The 25,475-nt window shown below is 44.4% G+C and overlaps 1 protein-coding gene across 2 annotated transcripts in view; it reads left to right on the top strand.

Annotated features, from left to right (window-relative positions):
* nek8 (NIMA-related kinase 8) overlaps positions 1-18,791 on the top strand; it is a 45,375-nt gene extending 26,584 nt beyond the window's left edge. The window contains exons 11-15 of one of the 2 annotated variants that reach the window (XM_055658191.1): positions 4,330-4,480; positions 6,155-6,318; positions 10,966-11,124; positions 14,619-14,777; positions 17,146-18,791. In XM_055658191.1, the coding sequence (XP_055514166.1) occupies positions 4,330-4,480; positions 6,155-6,318; positions 10,966-11,124; positions 14,619-14,777; positions 17,146-17,174 (662 nt within the window). In that variant the 3' untranslated portion in view covers positions 17,175-18,791. The remainder of the gene's footprint in view (positions 1-4,329; positions 4,481-6,154; positions 6,319-10,965; positions 11,125-14,618; positions 14,778-17,145) is intronic. The other variant, XM_055658192.1, reaches the window with a different exon arrangement.
* The last annotated feature ends 6,684 nt before the right edge of the window (positions 18,792-25,475 follow it).

Raw genomic sequence — 25,475 nt, 5'->3', positions numbered from 1 at the left:
GGGGGTACCCTTCCCTGTAGACGTATTGGAACCCCTTCCTCTTCACAGGATCTGAGTGTATTAGCTCCTGCTGTTATTGACCGACCAGGTGGCCAGGCCATGGGGGAGGTATTCTACACTGTTTCCATTTGTTTCTCTCCCCAAATTTGTTCCTTATCCCCCCCTCTCTCTGTAAACAAAGTCGCTTTGTCAGACTAGGGGTCTCCGGGGGGTATTTTGCTTAGGTTTCCATTTTTACATACCAATTCTTTAATATTATGTTGGCCAACCATAATCTATTTTTTAATATATTCATTGTGCAATCTATGCAACGTTTTCCCTGGATCCAAATAACACATATGCTGTACCGAAGCTCCCACATTCCTCTTATCCCGAGCCTATCCCATTACTGGCCCAATATGTCGGCTTAATACTTCAGACTAACTTACTCAATCCAGAGCCTATACCATTATTCAGCTCAATATCGGCTTAATACTACAGACAGCCTACTTGGTCTGAGTCAACAATCCAAAAAATTGTCTTACCTTGCGTTGTCTGTTCTGAAAGATCTTGGCAGGAACCAGATCACTTTGGATGAAGGACAACAGTGTTCCCGTGTACTCTTAGGAGTTCAGACTCAAGGGGTCTGATAGTGCACTTTCTTCCCCCTTTGAGACCCCAGCCAAACTATAGCCTCTTACTCAGTCTTCAACGATTGTTTCCAGCAAGAGCTGCCAACTACGCCAATGTCGTGGTCCAAATATTCTTAATCAGACAGAAACGCAAATAAAATCAGTGATTTATTTATTTATTTATTAGTTATTTGTTTCAGACAGAATAAAGGAATAAAAAGCAAATGTGAAACAGCATACAAAAAACAAAACACAAATATTTATAAAGTGTCATAAACAATATCTATAAATAAATGAAATCATATGTGTCCGATGTATCAAGCAGTAATCTTTATTTCACCAGGTGGGTGTGGCAGTATGCAGATTACGGATGATACAGAGTTCTCATCCCCACACAAAGGGGCAGTGATCTAATTACATATATATACTCCAATAACCAACGATTCAGCAATACCTTATCTTACAGATCATAGCGCAGCCTCTTGCTTCTTAAGATTGACAGCTTCAGAAGATTGACAGGTTCTTCTGACAGAGGAAGGGTTAGCCATATATGGTTATATGAAAAGGTTATATTTCTGCAGAACAAGCATTTTGGTTTTTTCTACTTATGATGCACATCATAATCTTGTGAAACAAGGGTCAGGCTGAATTCTCTCCTATGTTTATGTTATAGAGGAGACATTCATGAAGTTGTGCTTGTTATCTTGCTTATGTTATTGGAAAGAGGAACATCGACAGCCTGCTGATCTTGTTAATGTACTGAAAGCAAGGGTTAGTGCTTTTTTGCTAGCTTAGCCTGTTTCAGCGGAATCCATTTTGTATCTTTAAATCATTATTAACTTCCACAGAGGTACAGTGAAAAGCTTTTGTTGCGTGGTATCCAGTCAGTGGAAAACAATACTTGATTAAGATCCAACCATTCATTGTATAGATAGGAGTAGAGATGTAAGTGTGGAGCGATTGTAATATGTGATTGTAGATCTGCCTCTGTGGCTCGTACACACACAACAAATAATCACTTGGTTGGGCGCCATCGTTCTTCATTATTGCCCCTTGTGCCGAACAGCTTGGTGTATCACCTTGGCAACATTGGTGGCTTTAGGGTCAAGTCTAGGCTGGGCAGGAAAGTGAACCAGGTGGGGTTTTTACAGCAGCCCAGTGGTTTCAGGGTCACAAGTACTGAATTACTTTTTAATGACTTGAATTGAAGTTGCCAGCTGCTGTATTGGGATTTACACTCGTGTCTACACTGCAATAGTCCAAGCCTCTGGATAGGGTTCCAGTAACATGATCACTGAACCATGTTGATATGGGTGATCCCAGACTAAAGCTCACACAGTGTAGATTGCCAAACCTAGACAAGCCAATCCAACTTGAAAGTCAGTGCATTCTGAGTTGTGGTAATGTTAACATTTTTCAAATTAAATAAATACAATGGTAGTTTTAGTTCCCAGTAGCTCCCGGTGGACATGCTACTCTGGAGTTTAGACGGGCTAATTTGCTAGTTTGCTGTGGGGTCCACATTGTTGAGATCTGCACCGTAATCCCGTTTTACTCTGGGAATTACTCATCCAGAGCCTATTCCGTGACACATCCTTGTTGTCATTACTGTAGGTGGTCCTGTAAAATAGAACCGAGAAAGTCCCACAAAACCAACATCAAAGACAATCAGATTATGCCTATCACTGCTGTGATTTCAACCTTTATTGTGTTTAAAATAACTGCTTACATAATTGCATTGATTCTAGTATAACATTAATTGTACAAAAACATTTCCAAATGTTATTGTGATGATCCAATCTGTTTACTGTAATTATCTGTTAACTGATTATTTACAAATTGTTCCTGATTTTATCTTGTTTTATATTTTCTTTACAAAGAGCATTGAGTCATTTCAGCAAAATATGCAAAATATATATCATCACTGCGTTAAAAAGATAGGGTGCAGTGGCTGGTCTGAAGAGCAGTGTTGAGAGATGTAAGAGTATCGTGTGTATGAGCATTGAGAGTTCTGGGCACCATGTTACAGGAAAGATGTTGTCAATTTGGAAAGAGTCCTAATGGGTACAGAAGTTTGGAAACGCACACCTCCAGATTCAGGGACAGTTTCTTCCCAGCTGTTATCAGGCAACTGAACCATCCTACCACAACCAGAGAGCGGTCCTGAACTACTATATACCTCATTGGTGACCCTCAGACTATCTTTGATTGGACTTGCTTGCTTTACCTTGCACTAAACATTATTCCCTTATCATGTAGACCGTTACACTATGAATGGCTCGATTCAAGTTCAAGTTCAAGTGAGTTTATTGTCATGTGTCCCTGATAGGACAATGAATTTCTTGCTTTGCTTCAGCACACAGAACATAGTAGGCATTTACTACAAAACAGATCAGTGTGTCCATATACTATAATATAAATATATACACACATGAATAAATAAAATGATAAATTGCAAATAACAGATAATTGGCTATTAATAATCAGAGTTTTGTCTGAGCCAGGTTTAATAGCCTGATGGCTGTGGGGAAGTAGCTATTCCTGAACCTGGTTGTTGTAGTCTTCAGGCTCCTGTACCTTCTACCTGAAGGTAGCAGGGAGATGAGTGTGTGGCCAGGATGGTGTGGGTCTTTGATGATACTGCCAGCCTTTTTGAGGCAGCGACTGCGATAAATCCCCTCGATGGAAGGAAGGTCAGAGCCGATGATGGACTGGGTAGTGTTTACTACTTTTTGTAGTCTTTTCCTCTCCAGGGCGCTCAAATTGCCGAACCAAGCCACGATGCAACCAGTCAGCATGCTCTCGACTGTGCACCTGTAGAAGTTAGAGAGAGTCTTCCTTGACAATCCGACTCTCCGTAATGTTCTCATGAAGTAGAGGCACTGATGAGCTTTCTTGATGATTGCATTAGTGTTCTCGGACCAGAAAAGATCTTCAGAGATGTGCACGCCCAGGAATTTGAAGCTCTTGACCCTTTCAACCATCAGGCTATTAAACCAGGCGTGTTGATATAAACGTGGCTGTGGGTCCCCATCCTACTTCTTCCAAAGTTCACAATCTGTTCCTTGGTTTTGCTGGTGTTGAGGGCCAGGTTATTGTGCTGGCACCATATGGACAGTTGCTCGATCTCTCTTCTATACTCTAACTCATCGATTGTAATCATGCATATTCTTTCTGCACACTACAAAAAGCTTTTCACTGTACCTCAGTACACATGACAATAAACAACTGAACACAGTAGCAGCATGTTTAATTACTTCCCTGTCATTCTGTACTTTAGTCCTTAAACTTCTTTTCATCACTGACGACTGCCATTGCTGTTAGTTATACTTTTATCCACAGACGACAAAATGAACTGTTATACATCAGATGAAAAACCAGATGGTCAGAGTGAGTTATATGTACATCCAATTCCTTGCTAGTTATCTACATCTACAAACTCACAACAATTGTCACAAATCTGTGCAATTATCCAAGCATCCATTATTTTGGTAATATTTGCTTTTTGGATGTATTTTTTTAAATGTTTTATGAGATAGTTTTTAAAGGACCACATGGTGTGTGAAACGTTGACACTAATGGATTGTGTATCCAATTCCATTCTAATCATGTCACAGATGTTGGCAGCATTGCTTCAGGCTTTTGTACTATGTTGTAAGTAGATGATTAGAATGTGTGAGAAATATGTAGGTAATTATGTTTTGCATTTCTGGAGCAGGTCGGCTAGGTTTGGGAAGTCAGGAATCACACAGTTCCCCTCAACAAGTAAACATCCCCCCTGAACATGAAGCCCAGAGAGTCCTGTGTGGAATTGACTCATCAATGATTCTCACAACACACAACCACATCTTGGCCTGTGGGAGTAACAGGTAATGAACAAGCTGACAAACTCTATCAAAATTACAGTGGATGATGTAGGATTAAGGAGGGTCCCGACCTGAAACATCACCCAGCTTTTTATCCTGCCTGACCTGCTGAGTTACTCCAGCACTCTGTCTATTTTCAGTGTAAACCAGCATCTGCAGTTCCTTTCTACTTTGGGGTTGGTTATAATTTGAATCTACAAGTCTTGAAATGTACAGAGGGATCTTTTTATTCCCAATATTATTCAGGATTTATTGATCAAGGAGCAATCTTTGGATATTTGCGATTAACAGAAAATTTTGTTTTACTCTTCTGTGAATTACAATTCCTCAACAATTTATTATCTGTCTTAATGGGAGTGACATATTTTTCCCCACTTACAGAGGGATGTTGGGGTCCAAGTCCATAACTCCCTGCAAGTACCAACACAAGTAGACAAGAGGGGTACAGAAGCAATACAGTATGCTTGCCTTCATCAGTCGGGGCGTCGAGTACATGAGTCAGGACATCATGATGCAGCTTTATAGGACTTTGGTCAAGCCGCATTTGGAGAAATATGTGCAGTTCTGGTCACAGGAAGAATGTGGAGGCTTTGGAGAGGGTGCAGACAGTGTTTGAGGGGGAGACCTGATAGAAGCATATACTGTAACATTATGAGGGACATAGATAGGGCAGACACTCTGAACCTTTTTCCCAGAATGGATAAATCAAATACTCCAGGGCATAGTGTGAAGGAGAGGGGCAAAGTTTAAGGGACATGTGCAGGGCAGAGGTGAGTGCGTGGAATGTGCTGCTGGGTGTGGTAGTTGAGGCAGATATGATAGTGGCATTCAAGAGGCTTTTGGAGGCATATGGGTTACGTGCAGGCCAATAAGAGATGGTGTTTGTCACAGATATTGTGGGCCTCAGGGCGGTATTGTTCCATTTACATTTTTATCATGCTGCTGTAATAGTAGATGATCATTAATGAAGGAGAATGAATGAATGCCTTATGTCGACATCAGCCATCCTGGTTACTCTTTATTACTTCAATAAATGCACACATCCCCTCATTCACAACTGACTTTGATTAGCAAATAAATCTTAAAACACTGAGAATAACGATTCACAATTACTTAGCTTTTGTTGGTTTAAACCATATTAGGGATAAGTATGAAAACTCAAAAGTCTTTAGTTTAGTTTAGTTTTGTTTGGAGATACAGCATGGAAATAGGCCCTTTGGCCCACTGAGTCCGTGCTGACCAGCGATCCCTGCACATTTACACTATCCTACACACACTAGGAACAATTTACCAAGCCATTTAACCCACAAACCTGTACCTCTTTGGAGTGTGGGAGGAAACTGAAGATCTCGGACAAACCCACACAGCTCGCGGGGAGAACATACAAACTCCGTACAGACAGCACCCGTAGTCGGGATGAAACCGGATCTCTGGCGCTGTGAGGCAGCAGCTCTAACACTGCGCCACCGTGCAGCCCATGTTTCATTGTTTCTACATTCAGTGCTTGTCACCTTTGTTTACAAGTTCCTATCCCTTGATGAAACTCCCTTAGATGGAGCATACTAGCCTGCTGGCCAGGTCCAAGAGCATGTGACATTGATAGGCACTGACACCTGTTTGCTCTGGAGTTAATGTTGTTCTGGAACATTCATTAAGCGGCAACCCTTTGCTCCCCAGGTTTAACAAGCTGGCTCTGGATGACGTGTCTACAGAGGAGGAGACTCATGGCTCTGGTCAGGTGGAGGAGGTCCATGTCTTCACCCCCGTGCAGTCACATCCCCTGAGTGAAGGAAACATAGTACACGCGGATGTGGGGACAGCGCACTCTGCTGCAGTCACAGGTGAGAACTGCCCAAGGTTCACTCTCATCTCAGCTGTGGGGGGTGCATGTCACAGTGCAGCGGGTACTGTTTGTCTTTGGCCTGGGCTGATAGAGGAAGGAGCAGCTGATGTGTTATCATTGACCACGGTGCTGCTAAAGCTTAGTTTAATTTAGACTTAGGAAACAGCGCGGAAACAGGCCCTTTGGCCCACCGAGTCTGTGCCCACCAGCAATCCCCACACACTAGCACTGTCCTACACACACTAGCACTGTCCTACACACACTAGCACTATCCTACACACACACACTAACACTGTCCTACACACACTAACACTGTCCTACACACACTAGCACTATCCTACACACACACACACTAACACTGTCCTACACACACTAGCACTGTCCTACACACACTAGCACTGTCCTACACACACTAGCACTGTCCTACACACACACACTAACACTGTCCTACACACACACACACTAACACTGTCCTACACACACTAACACTGTCCTACACACACACACTACACACACTAACACTATCCTACACACACTAGCACTGTCCTACACACACACACTAGCACTGTCCTACACACACTAGCACTGTCCTACACACACTAACACTGTCCTACACACACTAGCACTGTCCTACACACACTACACACTATCCTACACACACTAGCACTGTCCTACACACACTAACACTGTCCTACACACACTAGCACTATCCTACACACACTAGCACTGTCCTACACACACACTAGCACTATCCTACACACACACACTAGCACTGTCCTACACACACTAACACTGTCCTACACACACTAGCACTGTCCTACACACACTAACACTATCCTACACACACTAACACTGTCCTACACACACACACTAGCACTATCCTACACACACTAGCACTGTCCTACACACGCTAACACTGTCCTACACACACTAGCACTGTCCTACACACACTAGCACTGTCCTACACACACTAGGAACAATTTATATTTATACCAAGCCAATTATCCTACAAACCTGTACAAACATATAAGATTCTTAAGGGTTTGGACATGCTAGAGGCAGAAAACATGTTCCCCATGTTGGGGGAGTCCAGAACCAGGGGCCACAGTTTAAGAATAAGGAGTAAGCCATTTAGAACGGAGACAAAGGAAACACTTTTTCTCACAGAGATTTGTGAGTCTGTGGAATTCTCTGCCTCAGAGGGCGGTGGAGGCGGGTTCTCTGGATACTTTCAAGAGAGAGCTAGATAGGGCTCTTAAAGATAGCAGAGTCAGGGGATATGGGGAGAAGGCAGGACGGGGTACTGATTGGGGATGATCAGCCATGATCACATTGAATGGCGGTGCTGGCTTGAAGGGCTGAATGGCCTACTCCTGCACCTATTGTCTTTGGAGTGTGGGAGGAAACTGGAGTGCCCGCTGAAGACCCATGCGGTCACGGGGAGAACGTACAAACTTTGTGCAGACAGTACCCGTAGTCAGGATCGAACCAGGGTGTCTGGCGCTGTGAGGCAGCAACTCGAATGCTGCACCACCATACCGCCCAGACTGACATCTAGAGTCTGAAGAAGGGTCTCGACTCAAAACGTCACCCATTCCTTCTCACCACAGATGCTGCCTGGCCCACTGAGTTACTCCAGCACTCTGTGAAACGTCACCTATCCATGTTCTCCACAGATGCTGCCTGACCCGCTGAGTTACTCCAGCACTCTGTGCAGCAGCATCTATCTGTGAAATAGGCAACTTTTCATCCATGTTCTCCAGGCAGATGTTTCGGGCTGACCCGCTTGCCTATTTCCAGCAGCTCCATATGGAGCTAAGGAAATAGGCAACTTTTCAGGCCAAAATCCTTCTGGAAATAGGCAACGTTTCGGGCCGAAACGTTGCCTATTTCCTTAGCTCCATAGATGCTGCCTGACCCGCTGAGTTACTCCAGCACTCTATGAAACGTCACCTATCCATGTTCTCCACAGATGCTGCCTGACCCGCTGAGTCACTGCAGGACTTAGTGCCTTTTTTGTAAACCAGCATCTGCAGCTTTTTGTGTGGACAATGTGCCAGATTTTGCTTTGCCGTCACTGTTGTACCCATTCGTTGACAATCCATCCACTCATCTCCCAATATACATTGAAACGAGAGACATGAAATGCTGGAGTAACTCAGCGGGACAGGCAGCATCTCCGGAGAGAAGGAATGGGTGACGTTTTGGGTTGAGACCCTTCTTCAGTCTGGTCAGAAATTGTTAACACTTCCTGCTTTCACCATCCCCAGTGCTGGTTAATTCCAGACATTATTGAAGCCGTTGCATAAGATTGGAAAATTATAAATCTGTCAATATTTCACACTGTGCTATATGTGGATGAGCTGAATGTGTTTGAATACAAATATTTTTTGGTGATTCTAAACTGCATTGTGATATCGTGATCTAGGACAACTTTATGGTTTGATTTATAAGAAGTTTAAAAAAAAACAAGGTGAATAATCCTGATACAGATTTCTCATGTTTACTTTGCATCGCTATAATCAGCATGAAACAAAAGTGGTCTGTACTTGAATCTATTAACCACCATGTTATAGAGTCATACACCATGAAAACAGGCCCAACTTGCCCATGCTGACCACCATGCCCCATCTACACTTGTCACACCTGCCTGCGTTTGGTCCATATCCCTCTAAACCTTTCCTATCCTTGTACCTGTCTAACTCTTTAAAATGTTGTTATATAACCTGCCTCAACTACCTCCTCTGGCAGCCCTCACCTGTCACCTCACCTCAGCCTCTACACCTGTTCTTAGTAGACCGTGGACCGTGAGTTGCTGCATCACAGCGCCAGAGACCCAGGTTCATTCCTGACTACAGGTGTTGTCCGTACAGAGTTTGTACTTTCTCCCTGTGACCTGCCTGGGTATTCTCCGGGTGCTCCGGTTTCCTCCCACACTCCAAAGATGTACAGGTTTGTAAATTGTCCCCAGTGTGTGTAGGATAGTGTTAGTGTGGGGGGATCGCTGGTCGGTGCGGACTCGGTGGGCTAAAGTGCCTGTTTCCACGCTGTATTAATAAACTAAAACTAAAAATCTAGTCTTGTCGCAGCTTGAAGTGGTCATGTCCTTTGTGCATCCAGCTCCATATAACAGATCACCATTCATCAGCATTGCTCTTCCTAATGACCCACCTCTCTCTATTACCTTGCCTGATGACAAATTCTGTTTTCACAATTAAAATTATAAAGGATAATACTGGTAATGAATAAAAAAACAGTTAACAGACGCACCAGAGCGCTAATGTCTGCAGGGTCTTAATTAATATTCCCACAATCAGTGTCTGTTCTCTAGCAATTAACCTTTGAATGAATACATCTCCACATTTATTAAACACATCATGCAGCCTGAAATCCAGACACTGCTTTCCTTTAGCTTTTTGCACAGAGCCATGTTTCACTGATCTACTATGACTGGAGATGTAGACATTCATTACATTGGAAACGGAGTGGCCTTTTGGTCTGAAGATGTAACCTGTCAGAGCCTGTACAGGATGGTGCAGAGCACGACACTCCAGAGCTGGCTGTCTGAATATACAACATTGGAAGTGTAATATTGAACATGCAGCAGCTCCTTGACATGGTAGCCGTGGGGATGTGCTGCACATCTCACTACCTTGACACCGTAACCGGGTGGTAACATTTAGTTTGAGTTGAAAATGAATGAAACTTGTGGGCAGAGATCAGTAGATTGACTGTGAAAGCAGATAGATTGCTGTGATCACTCACCCAGTGCCCCTGTGTCTTTCACCAAAGAAGTTACCAGGGCATTGGCAACTCGGGACGGGCAGTACTGGCCAAGAATAAACAGACTCTGCCATGTATCTGTGACCATCCAAATTTCTTGATTAAATAACAATTATGTTTTCATTCAGCTTCACTTCTGCTGATGATGCAAAGGGATGTTGTTGAACTGGAAGACCTAATGTACAGACTTTGGCATTCGTTACAAGCAAGCTGCATAATTAAAGAAGAAAGGGTTCCACAAATACAATGCATTTTAGGTCTTTACATTGACCAATGAAATGATGACTGCAGTAACATAGAGAACAGAATTTCAATGCAGTCCATGCTAGACACAGAGTACTGGAGTAACTCAGCGGGTCAGGCAGCATCTGTGGAGAACATGGATAGGTGACGTTTCACAGAGTGCTGGAGTAACTCAGCAGGTCAGGCAGCATCTATGGAGAACATGGATAGGTGACATTTCACAGAGTGCTGGAGTAACTCAGCGGGTCAGGCAGCATCTGTGGAGAACATGGATAGGTGATGTTTCACAGAGTGCTGGAGTAACTCAGCGGGTCAGGCAGCATCTGTGGAGAACATGGATAGGTGACATTTCACAGAGTGCTGGAGTAACTCAGCGGGTCAGGCAGCATCTGTGGAGAACATGGATAGGTGACGTTTCACAGAGTGCTGGAGTAACTCAGCGGGTCAGGCAGCATCTGTACGGAAGATCTGGAGTAACTCAGCGGGTCATGGTACGGCAATGACTTGGTGGGCTGAAGGGCCGGTTTTGTCCTTTATCTTTAAACTAAAGTAAATAAAGATTGAATCCAGGTTGTATCAGAGGGTCATGTTGGAATAACGAGGATGTCTCTCCTTTCAGAGACTGGGGAATGTTACACGTTTGGCAGTAACCAGCATGGACAACTCGGCTCCAGTACCCGACACAACAATCGCTTGCCCTACTTGGTCTCTGAGCTCCGTGGGATAAAGGTCACCATGATCGCTTGTGGAGATGCTTTCACTCTGGCAATTGGAGCAGGCAAGTGGACAGGGAAGATGGACCATGTTTAAACCCTGACATCTATTGGATTCTCATCTAGCGATGATAATGAAATAAATATTTAGTGAAATTAACAGTTAATCATTGATATTACAATAGGTCTCCAAATACCTGCTTATAAAATAACACTCATCTTAATAAACCTATTTCTTGAAATAGCTGAAAGTAGCTGATAGTTGATGGACCAGTGCATGGCTCGTGGAGGTTGTACACCACGTATTTCACAATAAACCCTGTTCAGAATATTATGATGAAGCGGAACATGATAATGTTGTTATTTGCAGAAATGCAAATCATTTGCATCAAAGACCCACTGTTTAACTTTGCTGCTGGCAGTTATTGTAAACGGCAATAATCAGAGAGCTCAGGTCTAACGCTTATTATTTTCCCGTGTACCGAGGTACAGTCAAAGCATTCTGTCGCTTGCTATCCAGTCAGCGGAAAGACTGTACATGATTATAATTAAGCCGTCAACAGTGTACAGATACAAGATAAAGGAAATAGTGCAAAATAAAGCCCAATAACGTTCAATTAAAGATAGTTCGACTGTCTCCAATGAGGTAGATGGGAGGTCAGGACCGCTGTCTAGTTGGTGAGTGGACTGTTCAACTGGGAAGGAACTGTCCCTGAATCTGGAGGTGTGTGTTTTCACACTTTAGTACCCCTTGCCTGATGGGAGATGGGAGAAGAGGGAGTGACGGAGGTGGTCCTTGATGATGCTGCTGGCCTTGCCTGATGGGAGATGGGAGAAGAGGGAGTGACGGGGGTGGTCCTTGATGATGCTGCTGGCCTTGCCGAGGCAACGTGTGGTTATAACCATTGCTCCAATATTGAATTTGTGGGATTAGTATTTTGTAATGTTTTGGCTGTATGAAAGATGATATTTCATAACTGTGGAGGAAGGTTATGAACAACCTAGTCATTAATCATTCTCCGCAGCAAGTTTCTCTTCAATGAAACACAAAGAGAAGCCATAAATGTCAGTAGAAAAGATCATATAAATCGGGAGATGTTTACAAATCATTGAGAGAAAATGCCGTTTCCAGCCTGGGCTCCAGAGCTGCTCTCGTGTTGCAAGGCCAGTAAATTGTACACCTCTGTGAAGTCCTTGAGGATTTACACTGTTAACTGATTGCATTGGCCGTGACACAGCTCTCAGAGATTGCAGTTCCAACTCGACTAGAGAGCAAAACACCTCCAGCCTGTGTGTGATTTATGTCCAGGACACACACTGAAAAAGAGTCAAGAGTCCAGAGTGTTTCATAGCCATGTGTCCCAGATAGAACAGATAGATGTGTCCCAGATAGATGACAGCAGCACAAACAATATGTAAACATAGCACACTGTAAACCATATAATAAACGAGAACAAATAGTTCATTGTGTGTGTATATACACACATACTCACATATACACATACTGTAGATACAGATCATATATCCATCTATATACCTATAAAAGCTGTGTGTGTGTGTGTGTGTTCGTCCGTATGTGTGTATGTGTTTTTCTACCTTCGTCAAGCTAGGGTTTACATCTCTCCCTCTCAGCCATTCTCCTGCCAGTCTCCCCGTAACCTCTGACAGCCATTCAGTGACCAAACTCAATTAGTTAATAAAACACCAACTAGACTCAGTACTGATGATCATAGAAACTACCAATTGTCATGAAAACCCATTTAGGTCGTTAACATTCTTTGGGGGGCTGCTCGGGCAACAGCCTGACATTGTTTGAGTTGAGTTTATTGTCACTTGTACCGAGGTACAGTGAAAAGCTTTTGTTCCGTGCTAACCAGTCAGCGGAAAGACAACACATGATTACAATCGAGCCATTTACAGTGTGCAGATACAGGATAAAGGAATAATGTTTAGTGCAAGGTAAAGCCAGCAAAGTCCGATCAAAGATAGTCCGAGGGTCACCAATGAGGTAGATAGTAGTTCAGGACTGCTCTCTGGTTGTGGTAGGATGGTTCAGTTGCCTGATAACAGCCGGGAAGAAACTGTCCCTGAATGTGGAGGTGTGCGTTCGTTTTTACACTTCTGTACCTCTTGCCTGATGGGAGAGGGGAGGAGAGGGAGTGGCTGGGGTTAGACTGGTCCTTGATGATGCTGCTGGCCTTGCCGAGGCAGCGTGAGGTGTAGATGGAGTCAATAGAAGGGAGGTTGTCCACCTCACAGAATGGTTTGTACCACACGAGGTATAGACCCATCGGTCACAACTCCTGGGTATGCCTTGTCCCATTGTCCAATTGTGGGAAATAAAACCAGCTCAGGGCCTACCCAGCGAATGGCAGGTCCCTGGACAGTGTTGCAGAGCAGAGGGATCTAGTAATACACTTACATCACTCCTTGAAACTGGTGTTGCACATAGTTTGGGTGGTCAAGAACGTTTTTGGTACATTGGTTCATCAGTCACAATATTGAGTGTACATGGAGCTGTGTGCAAGACATTGGTGAGGCTGCACCTGGAGTACTCTGTTCAGTTTTGGTCACCCTGTTATAGGAAGGATGTTGTTACGCTGGAAGCTGTTATATATTCTTTATTTCTTTCTATATTTTGCATCCACTAATACATTTGCTTCTTTGCACTTTGTAACTTGTCCTGCTCACATTTGTGACTTGTGGCAAAGTTGTGTCTCTTTTAACCTGATTCTTTTCTTAACTAAGTTGGCAGTTGATGGAGGAGTTTTTCTGTGGAGTTGGTAATTGAAAATTAAAAGAAGTGCATATTTAAATAGTTGACATTGCATTAACTGCTGGCAAACCTTTTAATGTAATTTTTCAATCATCTTCAATCAACTAATACGCACACAATTGGCCTTGTTTAAATTCAAGACAAGTTTCAAACTTAAATTATATCATTCTTAATTCATGTGCAGAAGGAACTGCAGGTGCTGGTTTACACCGAAGATACACACAAAAAGCTGGAGTAACTCAGCGGGACAGGCAGCATCTCCAGAGAGAAGGAATGGGTGGCGTTTCAGGTTGAGACCCTTCTTCAGTTTGAAGAAGAGTTTGAAGAAGCGTTTCAATCTGAAACATCGCCCATTCCTTCTCTTCAGAGATGCTGCCTGACCCGCTGAGTTACTCCAGCACTCTGTGAAACGTCACCTATCCACGTTCTCCACAGATGCTGCCTGACCCGCTGAGTTATGGTGCAGCAGCATCTATGGAGCTAAGGAAATAGGCAACTTTTCGGGCCAAAATCCTGACAAAATCCTTCTGGAAATAGGCAACGTTTCGGGCCGAAACCCTTATGGGTTTCGGCCCGAAACGTTGCCTATTTCCTTAGCTCCACAGATGCTGCCTGACCCGCTGAGTTACTCCAGCATTGTGTGTCTAAAATTCTATCATAGCGATTGGTTTTTCCAATTGGAAGACTGAAGAATTCTCTTGAACACAAAGTAGTGTCGGGTCTGGTCTGGTCAGTTGTTTTCTGCAGGGTGCTAGTTAATCTAATCACTGTTTACTTTACTAGAAGGTGAGGTGTACACCTGGGGAAAGGGGGCCAGAGGACGGCTGGGGAGAAAGGAAGACCACACTGGAATCCCCAAACAATTACACTTGGATGAAAACAACCCCTACTTCATCACATCCGTGGCATGTTGCCATGGAAACACATTGGTGGCAATAAAACGTGAGCAAGTATTTTGTTGTTTTTCATTATTTGTAAAGCTGTTACATTTTCAACGTGTTTCTTGAAACAATCTGTTCATAATGTTTACACATATTTATCACATTTATTCTGAGGGATTTGAATCTGGCTGGAAATGTATTTATTGTTCAACCTGTCTAAGACTTTGAATAGCAATTTTCCAGAGGTAGTTTAACTCAAAAATATCACCGTTCAGTTTTGTATCCAGGCCAAGGTGTAGTGAAAAAAATAGTGATTAGCAGATCGTTGGACGAAGATCAGAGATGAAAAGTGAGATATGGAGATAAGGTGTAAGATGTATCCAGAGGATGGAACAAAGGTGGAGCATCCATGTGGAGCACAGGACAAATATGGGGATGGAAAGTGGGGGAGGGGGATAATTGGTAGCGTTCACACCCTCGAGTTGCAAACTAACCAAGCAGAATATGAGGTGCGTGGTCTCACCCTGGCAATGGGGATGTTCTCGTCAATGTTTGATTTGGATTGTTACATTGATAGGTAGAGGAGCGTTTGACTTGCCAGATTAGAGTTCCTTTGTGTTCGTTATTTCAAACACCCAAAGCCTTGGACGGTGTTGACAGCGGAGCTGAGTTGGAGTTGGAGTAAGTTTGTGTTGAGGGCAATGTTGTCAGTTCAGACTTACATCCATTGGTCATTGCTGTTCAAATAGATGAGGTGGGAGGAATGGGTTGAGAGAGGGTTGCAGGAGAGAACGGGCCCATTGAGGACTGAGGTGGTGTCAATGGTTGGTCAGTTACAGATGGTCCACACGCCTCTCTGACGGATGTGAGGAGCAGCAACATTTGACACCAGGAGCTATGGAGTTGGAGTTGACGTTAAGATTCTGAAAGCTGCCTACACGCTCACCTGCACATCATTGAGTTTAGATGGTGGCTCACTGACCAAGCAGGAGAGCTGACAGTAGACAGTAGACAATAGGTGCAGGAGGAGGCCAATCGGCCCTTCGCGCCAGCACCGCCATTCAATGTGATCATGGCTGTCTGAGGTCATGTTCATAGGTGATAGGAGCTGAATTAGGCCATTCAACCCATCAAGTTTACTCCGCCATTCAATCATGGCTGATCTATCTCTCCCTCCTAACCCCCTTCTCCTGCCTTTTCCCCATAACCCCTGACACCCGTACTAATAAAGAACCAATTTATCTCTGCCTTAAAAATATCCACTGTCTTGGTCTCCACGGCCCTTTGTGGCAATGTTCCACAGATTCACCATGCTCTGGCTAGACTCTCCCACTAGTGGAAACATCCTCTCCACATCCACTCGGCATGCAAGGAGGCTCTTTGATTCTGTCACTCGATTGTGTCTGTGGATTTATGACCTCCACTGCCATAAACCTCTGCAGATAGTCGCAGAAGGTCAGTGATCGGTCAAGGATGGCCCTCTGTTGGATCTGTTTATTTAACATTGAAGGAGCTAATGATGACCTGAGCAAGATGCCCACGAGTAAGATGAGTGACAGAAACTCACACCTCTCAACAAGGCAACATTCTGAGAACAAGAAAGAACATAGATCTGTACAGCATGTGAACAGGCCCTTCGGCCCACAATGTCCTTGCTGTACATGATGCCAATACCATCTCATCTGCCTGCACGTGATCCATATCACTCCATTCCCTGCATATCCACGTGCCTATTCAACAGTCTCTTCAATGCCACTATATCTGCCTCCACCACCACCCCTGGCAGCGCGTTCCAGGCACCCACCGCCCTCTGTGTAAATAAAAACCTGTCCCGCACATCTCCTTTAAACTTAACCTCTCATGTTAAAGCTCTGCTCTCAAGTATTTGATTTTTCCATCCTGGGAAAAAGGTTCTGACTGTCTACCCTATCTTTCTCTCTCATCATTTTATCCTTCTATCAGGTCTGTTTGTAACATCCAGAGATCCTGAGAAAACAATCCAAGTCTGCCCAACCTGTTCTTGTAGCTCGTACCCCCTAAACCAGGCGTCATTCCTGTAAACCAATCCTGCACCGTCTCCACCCTCCCCCTGTAGCTGAAACCCTCTGATCCAGGCATCACTCTGGTAAACCACGTCTGCACCATCTCCAAAGCCTCCACATGCTTCCTGTAATGGAGGTGACCAGAACTACACGTGATACTCCACATGCTTCCTGTAATGGAGGTGACCAGAACGACACGCGATACTCCACATGCGGCCTGACTCTTCCTCAACACCTCGACCTATGAAAGCAATCGTAGCATATGTGAGGATATTAGAATGTAAGGATGTACTGTGAACAATACATGCACGTTTTTAATAAAATAAACTGTTCATGAATAGTAAATAATTGATTCAAATGTCTGCATGTTGCATTTTATTCCTGCAGCTTTGGGAGATGAGCCCAATGCAAGATGACCTGAACCGTTCAATGAGAAGTGCGCATTCTCCTCTCCATTGGACGATGTCCGGTGCTGGATGCAGCCAGAACAATGCAGCCAGAGGGAGTTACGTCCTTGCTTTTGCAGCAGGGCCTGGATAACATTTTGTGCAAGTATTGCAGAATATATAGTCTTGTTGGCATTTGGGAATAGGCTGCAGCAACATGTTACCACGTCTTCACATTCTGTTCTAATTACAAAAAGCTGTAATATAATTTCCTTCAACCTTGACTGGAGCTTACTGTATGTTTCTTAATGCATCAGTTAAGGCTATAAATGCCTTTGGTTCTCACACGCTACACTTTACCAAATATATACAAGTATTTGCAAGTGTTAGAAAACATCCCCACTATAAATCCCCTTGGCAGAGGGAGCTGCTAAACACAACCAGGTTTCTGGTGTTCATGATGCCAGCTATTCAGTGCAGTAACTAGACTAGTGACATGGAATATGGGACCAGAGGAAATCGCTGCAAATTAAATCTTGTGCTGCACAATTTCTGCACTTTTGTTATGACATTTTCTGGGACTTGCTCCAAGTGTTTGTAAAGAGTACTGATACAAGTAGAAAATGCAGTGGGTACTCCCTGTGGAGTCCCCAGTAGGTTCACCTATCCATATTCTCCACAGATGCTGCCTGACCCGCTGAGTTACTCCAGCACTCTGTGAAACGTCACCCATCCATATTCTCCACAGATGCTGCCTGACCCGCAGAGTTACTCCAGCACTCTGTGCAATGGGCTGCAGAAATTAATGGACAGAACTTAAATGGATCACAATGTTTCCAAGTTTAATGAAGGATACAAGGGTCGAAGCTTGAAGACAAAATGATTTTCTGCTGCTGCTGGTGTAGATCCATTTGTTTATCTGCCTGCTTTCTACTTGTAAATGTAGACACAGTCCTCTATTAGTCATAGAGTGATACAGTGTGGAAACAAGCCCTTCGGCCCAACTTGCCCACACAGGCCAACATGTCCCAGCTACACTAGTTTGACCCATATCCCTCCAAACCTGTCCTATCCATGTACCTGTCTAACTGTTTCTTAAACGTTGGGATAGTCCCAGCCTCAACGACCTCATCTGGCAGCTTGTTCCATTCACCATTCACCCTCTATTGATACCAGTTCTAGATTGGATAATCACCTGCCACACGTCCATGGGCATTTTACATTGATAACAGAATGATAATAAATCATTCTTGTTGCACCATTTCATGACTCGGATCTTCAATTAAAACCTAATGCATTAGTATCTGTAACGGAAGATTCAGCCAGCTCACCACTCTAGAAATCCTGCATGCCCATGTACTGGAACACATTTGCTTATTAAAATTCTTCCCTGGTTGTCTTTGCACAGAAGGACAATCTTGCATGAGAATATCAATCTCTGTGTCATCCACTTGAAGCTGACAGGAAATTACATCTGCAATAATAGATGCCCATGATTGAGTTACAAAACCATGAGGCCGTCACGACAAGTAATAACCATCTCGCAACACTTACCTTTAGTTACTGATTTCTAATTCCTTCTGTGGTGTCTGCATTAAATGTGTATTGAAGATGGAGTTTAAGTATTAAATGTTTCATGTGCTGTGACTCAGTGATCAATACCCATATTCCATTATTCCACCAGAGGCTGAGTCTTGTGTTCAGTTGTGGAACGTGCACTCCAGTGGTGAGAGGCAGCTGGTCGAAGCACTGGCTCTATTGCCCCATGTGTGACTGTGGCTCTGCATTGACATATCACAGCTCAGGTCAGGCCACTTGAGTTTATTGCCACATGTACCGAGGTACAGTGAAAAGCTTTTGTTGCACGCTATCCAGTCAGAGGAAAGACAATACATGATTACAATCGAGCCGTTTACAGTGTTTAGATACATGTTAAGGGAATAAAGTTTGGTGCAAGGTAAAGCCAGTAAAGTCCGATCAAAGATAGTCCGAGGGTTACCAGTGAGGTAGATAGTAGTTCAGCACTTGCTCTGCACTCTGGTTGTGGTAGGATGGTTCCGTTGCCTGAAAACAGCTGGGAGGAATGTGTATATTCAATTCAATTCAATTATTTGTCATATATAGCAATTTTGATATGTAAACATTTCCATAAGGTTGAACACAAAATGCTGGAGTAACTCAGCGGGACAGGCAGCATCTCTGGAGAGAAGGAATGGGTGACGTTTCGGGTCGAGACCCTTCTTCAGACTGAGTCAGGGGAAAGGGAAACGAGAGATATAGAGAGATATAAAACAATGAATGAAAGATATGCAAAAAAGTAACGATGATAAAGGAAAGGGCTATTGTTAGGTGGGAATGTGCAGGCAAGCAGCAAGATAATACACCTGGCTGTGTCGCGATTTTGGGTTAAAATGTGGTCGTAGAATCGGAGAACAGGAGGCATCAGAGGGAGCAGTGAGAGAGGATGATCCAGAACTCTGCTCAGAGAGAGGAGGAGAACTTCCTCAAAGTAGACATACCTCAAGGAGATGTCGCAGTGGAGCACAAAATGTGTAGGAAGGAACTGCAGATGATGGTTTAGACTAAAGATAAACACAAAGTGCTGGAGTTACTCAGTGGGACAGGCAGCATCTGTGAATCTGGTGTGTGGGTTTTCACACCTATACCTTTTCTATGGGAGAGGGGAGAAGAGGGTGTGGCTGTACTGCATAATACACTATGACTCTAAACTGCCAGGGATGGTTTTATTGGCAGTTTTATCTCCTCAAACACAAGACGGTTTTGCTTTCATCCTTGCAATCTTCAAATAGTGATTTATTCTTTGGAGGATTAGTTACATAATGTTGATGTGGGCATATTGGGATAAAGCTGACAGGTGGCACGGTGGGGCAGCGGTAGAGTTGCTGCCTCACAGCGCCAGAGACCCAGGTTCAATCCTGACTACGGGTGCTGTCTGTATGGAGTTTGTACGTTCTCCCCTTGACCTGCGTGGGTTTTCTTCAGGTACTCCGGATAAAAGATGTACAGGTTTGTAGGTTAATTGGCTTGGTGAAAATGTAAATTGTCCCTAGTGTGTGTAGGATGGATGGTGCTAATGTGCGGGGATCGCTGGTCGGCACGGGCTCGGTGTATCTCTGAACTAAACTAAAAAAATAAACCCTCCCAGACGAGGCCTCTGGTGCATGCACACTGTCTCTTTATGAGTGTGGTCCCACTGGAGCTGAGGCAGAGCTGGACAGCCGGGACCCACAGTGGCATCAGGAGAGGAGCTGGCAGTGTTCGTGGAGAGGTTGGTGTGGCAGTCGATGATAGCGAGGAAGATGGACATGTGGGAATGAGGGAAGGAGCCAGCATGGGGACGCTGCTGTGTGGGAGGGGGAAGGACAAAGGGGGGACTTGGTGGGGGGGGGGGGGGGGGGGGGACAAGTCCCCCTTTGTCTTTCCCTCCCCCTTTGTAACTTTGTAAGCCCTCTTAATGGGCGACCATTTATGTACCTTGGTTTGGCAAGCAAAGAATTGACAATAAAGTATTAATTCAATTAAACTGTCTGTTTGTGAGTGTGTTCTCACTGGAGCTGAGGCATAGATGGACAACCTGGAGCATTGCCGAGGGGTGCAGCCTTCCAGCACGGACCTCTGATGCTACTGTTTGCACAGGGTGAGCTAACCGGAAAAATACACTGCGTAAATGGCATCTATGTTATGGCCAGAGACACGGATGCTGCAGCTGCCTGCAATGATGTTATAGGGGCAGCCTTTCCTAAATTACTGTACAATGTCACACCATTTTAATAATTGGCGGGGAAGCTACTGGAATTGGGGCTCAACACTTCCCTGTGTGCCTGGGTCCTGGACTTTCTTACCGCCAGGCCCCAGGTAGTCAAGATGGGAGGGAATACATCAAAGTCCCTCACCCTGAGCACAGGATCGCCCCAGGGTTGCGTCCTCAGCCCCCTATTGTACTCCCTGTACACACATGACTGTGTGGCTAGGTTCAGCTCCAATTCAGTAATTAAGTTTGCTGATGACACTGTGGTGGTGGGCCTGATCTCAGACAATGATGAGAAGGCCTACCGGGAGGAGGTGGCTGATCTAGCACTCTGGTGCCAGGATAACAGCCTCCTCTTGAACATCAAAAAACGAAGGAGCTGATCATGGACTTTAGGAGGGCACATCATCCGAGGACGTACACTCCATTGAGGATAAATGGGGATCCTGTGGATAGGGTGAACTGTTTTAAATATCTGGGAGTCCACATCTCTGAGGATATGACATGGGCATCACACGCCTCAGCACTCGTGAGTAAGGCAAGGCAGCGCCTTTACCACCTCAGGCAATTGAGGAAATTCAGAGTGTCTCCGAGGATCCTCCAGTGCTTCTACGCAGCGGCGGTGGAAAGCATCTTGTCCGGGAACATTACCATCTGGTTTGGGAATTGCTCTGCCAAGAACAAGAAGGCTCTGCAGAGAGTAGTGCATTCGGCCGAACGCACTATGGGAACTTCATGCACCCCCCTGCAGGAACTATACATCAGGAGGTGCAACTCCAGAGCCAACAATATCATGAGAGACCCCTTCCACCCCTGCAACGGACTGTTCCAGCTGCTACGGTCAGGCAAACGCCTCCGTTGCCATGCGGTGAGAACGGAGAGGTTGAGAAGGAGTTTCTTCCCAGAGGCAATTCGGACTGTAAACTCCCATCTCACCAGGGACTAACTCTACTGAACGTTTTTCCTTCCATTATTTATTATGTAAAAGAATATGTGTGTGTTTATGATTGTGTTTATAATTTGTTTGGTTGTTTGTCTTTTGCACAAAAGTCCGCTAGCATTGCCACTTTAATTTCACTGCACATCTCGTATGTGTATGTGACAAATAAACTTGACTTGACTTAACATGACTCTCCCTCCCCAAAGCTGATGTGCTGGCAACCAAAAACCCAGCTGGAAAATCTCTGAGTGATGATGAGTAACGGAGATACGAGTATGTCCTGTAATTTACAAAGCAAGAAAGGCGTTACTTTTCCACAGCGCAGAATCTAATCATTCAGATTCTCATTTCTAAACACATGATTTCTGTAACCATATAGTTTTGTGGCATATCTTTGGAGGACCACTGCCAAACTAAACAAGTGGCTGTCTCTGCTATTTGTAACATATTCCTTGATTCAGCAGAGCAAGCTAAATATATTGCAATCATCTTAAACTGCCAAACTCCTTGGTGTAGACAAAAGTCTGAAGAAGGGTTTCGGCCCGAAACGTCGCTTATTTCCTTCGCTCCATAGATGTTGCTGCACCCGCTGAGTTTCTCCAGCATTTTTGTCTACCTTTGATTTTCCAGCATCTGCAGTTCCTTCTTAAACAAACTCCTTGGTGTTTTATGTTTATGTAATAGGGAGTATTAACAGAAGATGTTCTTGCAGCATGGCTTGAAAAAGATTTGGCAAGCAAGACTTTGTAAAGAAAATATAGCGTTTTTCCATTTTTATCTAAATTATATGTGTCAGATAAATGACGTTGACGTGTGTACTAGTGAAAGGGTTGATGGCCTCCAGTTCAAGTTGAAGTAATTAGTGCATTTAAACGTCAAACTTCCTTCAGATATGACTACCTCCTGCTGTAATGAGTGGCACGGTGGTGCAGCAGTAGACTTGTTGCCTCACAACGCCGGACACCCGGGTTACACCCTGACTACGAGTGCTGTCTCTACGGAGTTTGTTCGTTCTCCCCATAACCTGTTCCGGTTTCCTCCCATGCTCCAAAGACGTACAGGTTTGTTGGTTAGACACAAAATGCTGGAGTAACTCAGCGGGACAGGCAGCATCTCCAGAGAAAAGGAATGGGTGATGATTCGGGTCAAGACCATTCTTCAGACTTAGCTTTGGTAAGAATTGTAAATTGTCCCTGGTATTAATATTCAGGGTGATGTGAGTGAAATCAACCTGAGAAACATATCTGGTGTTAATGTCCCTAGTATGTGTTGGCTTCCCTTTGCTGAAGACCTTATCTGTTGAACTGTTGGGAAAGGAACAATAGGTGTGAATGCAGTGATGAGAGGTCATTGATGAAGACCTATCTCCCCCCCTCTGTAGCCTGAGGCCTGATGGCCAGCACTTATCATTGGCACAGATAATGGCCAAGCAAAGGCTGGGTGGGGTGCAGGAGACATGAGGAACTGCAGATGCAAAAGAAAGACACAAAGTGCTGGAGTAACTAGCGCTCAGCGAAATAAATTGCAAAGATTCTTGTTATTGACAAGATTGAAACATCTTCAAAAGGGCTTAAACGTTGGAAGATTCTGATCTGTAAGGCTCTGAAATGTGAAAGAATGAACTGCAGATGCTGGTTTAAACCGAACTTAGACACAAAATGCTGGAGTAACTCAGCGGGACAGGCAGAATCTCTGGAGAGAAGGAATGGGTGACATTTTGTATCTGAAGAAGGGTCTCGACCCGAAACATCACCCATTCCTTCTCTCCCGAGATGCTGTCTGTCCTGCTGAGTTACTCCAGCATTTTGTGTCTATTGTCAGTGTAAATCAGCATCTGCAGTTCCTTCCCACACTACCTGTACACAATGGTTGTTGCTCCAGGTGTTGCTCCAGGTGATTGCTTCAGGTGTTGCTCCAGGTGTTGCTCCAGGTCTCTCTCTATTAGCCTGAATAAGCAGCTGTGAAGGGATTAACGACATGTGCATCTCGTGCAGTTGCAAACTGTCGGCACCAGGGAATAAACCCTATTAAAATGTAAATGTCCTGAGTCTCAATGCTACACAAAGCAGCACACAGTGAGATGGGATAGGAGAGACTGCGCAGCAAAGATCTTATAGCGATTCGCTATAAGATCTTTGGTTCAAGCTGTCAAGGAGGATGTGGGCTAACAGACCACATTTAGGCTCATCACATATACACATCACATCACATATAAACTGAATACAGACACAAAATGCTGGAGTGACTCAGCGGGACAGGCAGCGTCTCTGGAGAGAAGGAATAGGTGACATTTCGGGTTGAGACCCTTCTTCAGACAGAGTTAGGGGAGAAGGGAAACAAGAGATATAGACGATGATGTAGAGATATATAGAACCAATGAATGAAAGATCTGCAGAAAAGTAACGATGATAAGGAAACAGGCCATTGTTAGCTGTAGTCTAGATGCAAACCAGTTACAGACAGTGAGACTCAACAAGACGCTGCCTGTCCCGCAGAGTTACTCCAGTTTCTTGTGTCTATAATCAGTTTAAACCAGCATCTGCAGTTCCTACACACACCAGATCTTTTGGGGATGTGCAAAGATTGTGGAACGGGAGGGGGAAGAAAGGTTCTTCAGGCTCTTGGGGGTAAGGAACCTCCTCAAAAGTGCTCTACTGCCCCTCTGTGTGTTTGACAAGACTTCAACACAGGCCTTTCCAAGAGACTTGTGCAGGAACGACCTGTAGATGCCGGTTTATACCAAAGATAGAGACACGGTCCTGGAGCAACCGCAGGTAAATTAGCATCTCTGGAGAAAAGGAATAGGTGACGTTTTGGGTGGAGATCCAACTTCAGACTTCACTGGTAATTCAACTAAATCATGTTTGAACGTAATTGGACTATTTGATTCAGATTCAGATTCAATTTTAATTGTCATTGTCAGTGTACAGTACAGAGACAACGAAATGCATTTACAAGGGCAGTTTGAGATGTGGAGGAGGAGGTGTTGGGACTGTTGATGAGATTAAGGTGGATAAATCCCCAGGACCTGGTGGGATCCATCCCAGATTATTGAGGGAAGCTGGAGCAGAAATAGCAGGAGCCTTGACAGAGATCTTTGCTTCTTCTCCAGCCCCACGCGAGGTCCCAGAGGACTGGAGAGCAGCCAATGTTGTTCCTTTGTTTAAGTAACTAGAAACCCAGCAGCTTTTCACTGTACCTCGTACACGTAAAACTGTCCATTAAACTAACCAGAGAATGACAGGCGGGTGGGCCTCAGTCATTGTGGGCTGAAGGGCCTGTTCTTCTGTGCTGTTCTGTGTTATATGTGATAGGAGCAGAATTAGGCCATTTGGCCCATCAAGTATCATGGCTGATCTATGTCTCCCACCTAACCCCATTCCCCTCCCCATAACCCCTGACACCCGTACTAATCAACAATTTATCTATCTTTGCCGTAAAAAATATCCATTGACTTGGCCTCCACAGCCTTCAGTGACAATGAGTTCCACAGATTCACCATGCTCTGACTAAAGAAATTCCTCCTGTCTCGATGTTACACCCAGCATCAAACACCTACTTCACTCTGGCACCAAATTAAAAATCCCAATCTTTCCCTGATTGCAGATTGTGAAGAGGGATT

This window comes from Leucoraja erinacea, chromosome 28, assembly GCF_028641065.1.
Source record: "Leucoraja erinacea ecotype New England chromosome 28, Leri_hhj_1, whole genome shotgun sequence".
Classification (NCBI taxonomy): domain Eukaryota; kingdom Metazoa; phylum Chordata; class Chondrichthyes; order Rajiformes; family Rajidae; genus Leucoraja; species Leucoraja erinaceus.
This window is presented reverse-complemented; position numbering and strand designations above follow the sequence as displayed.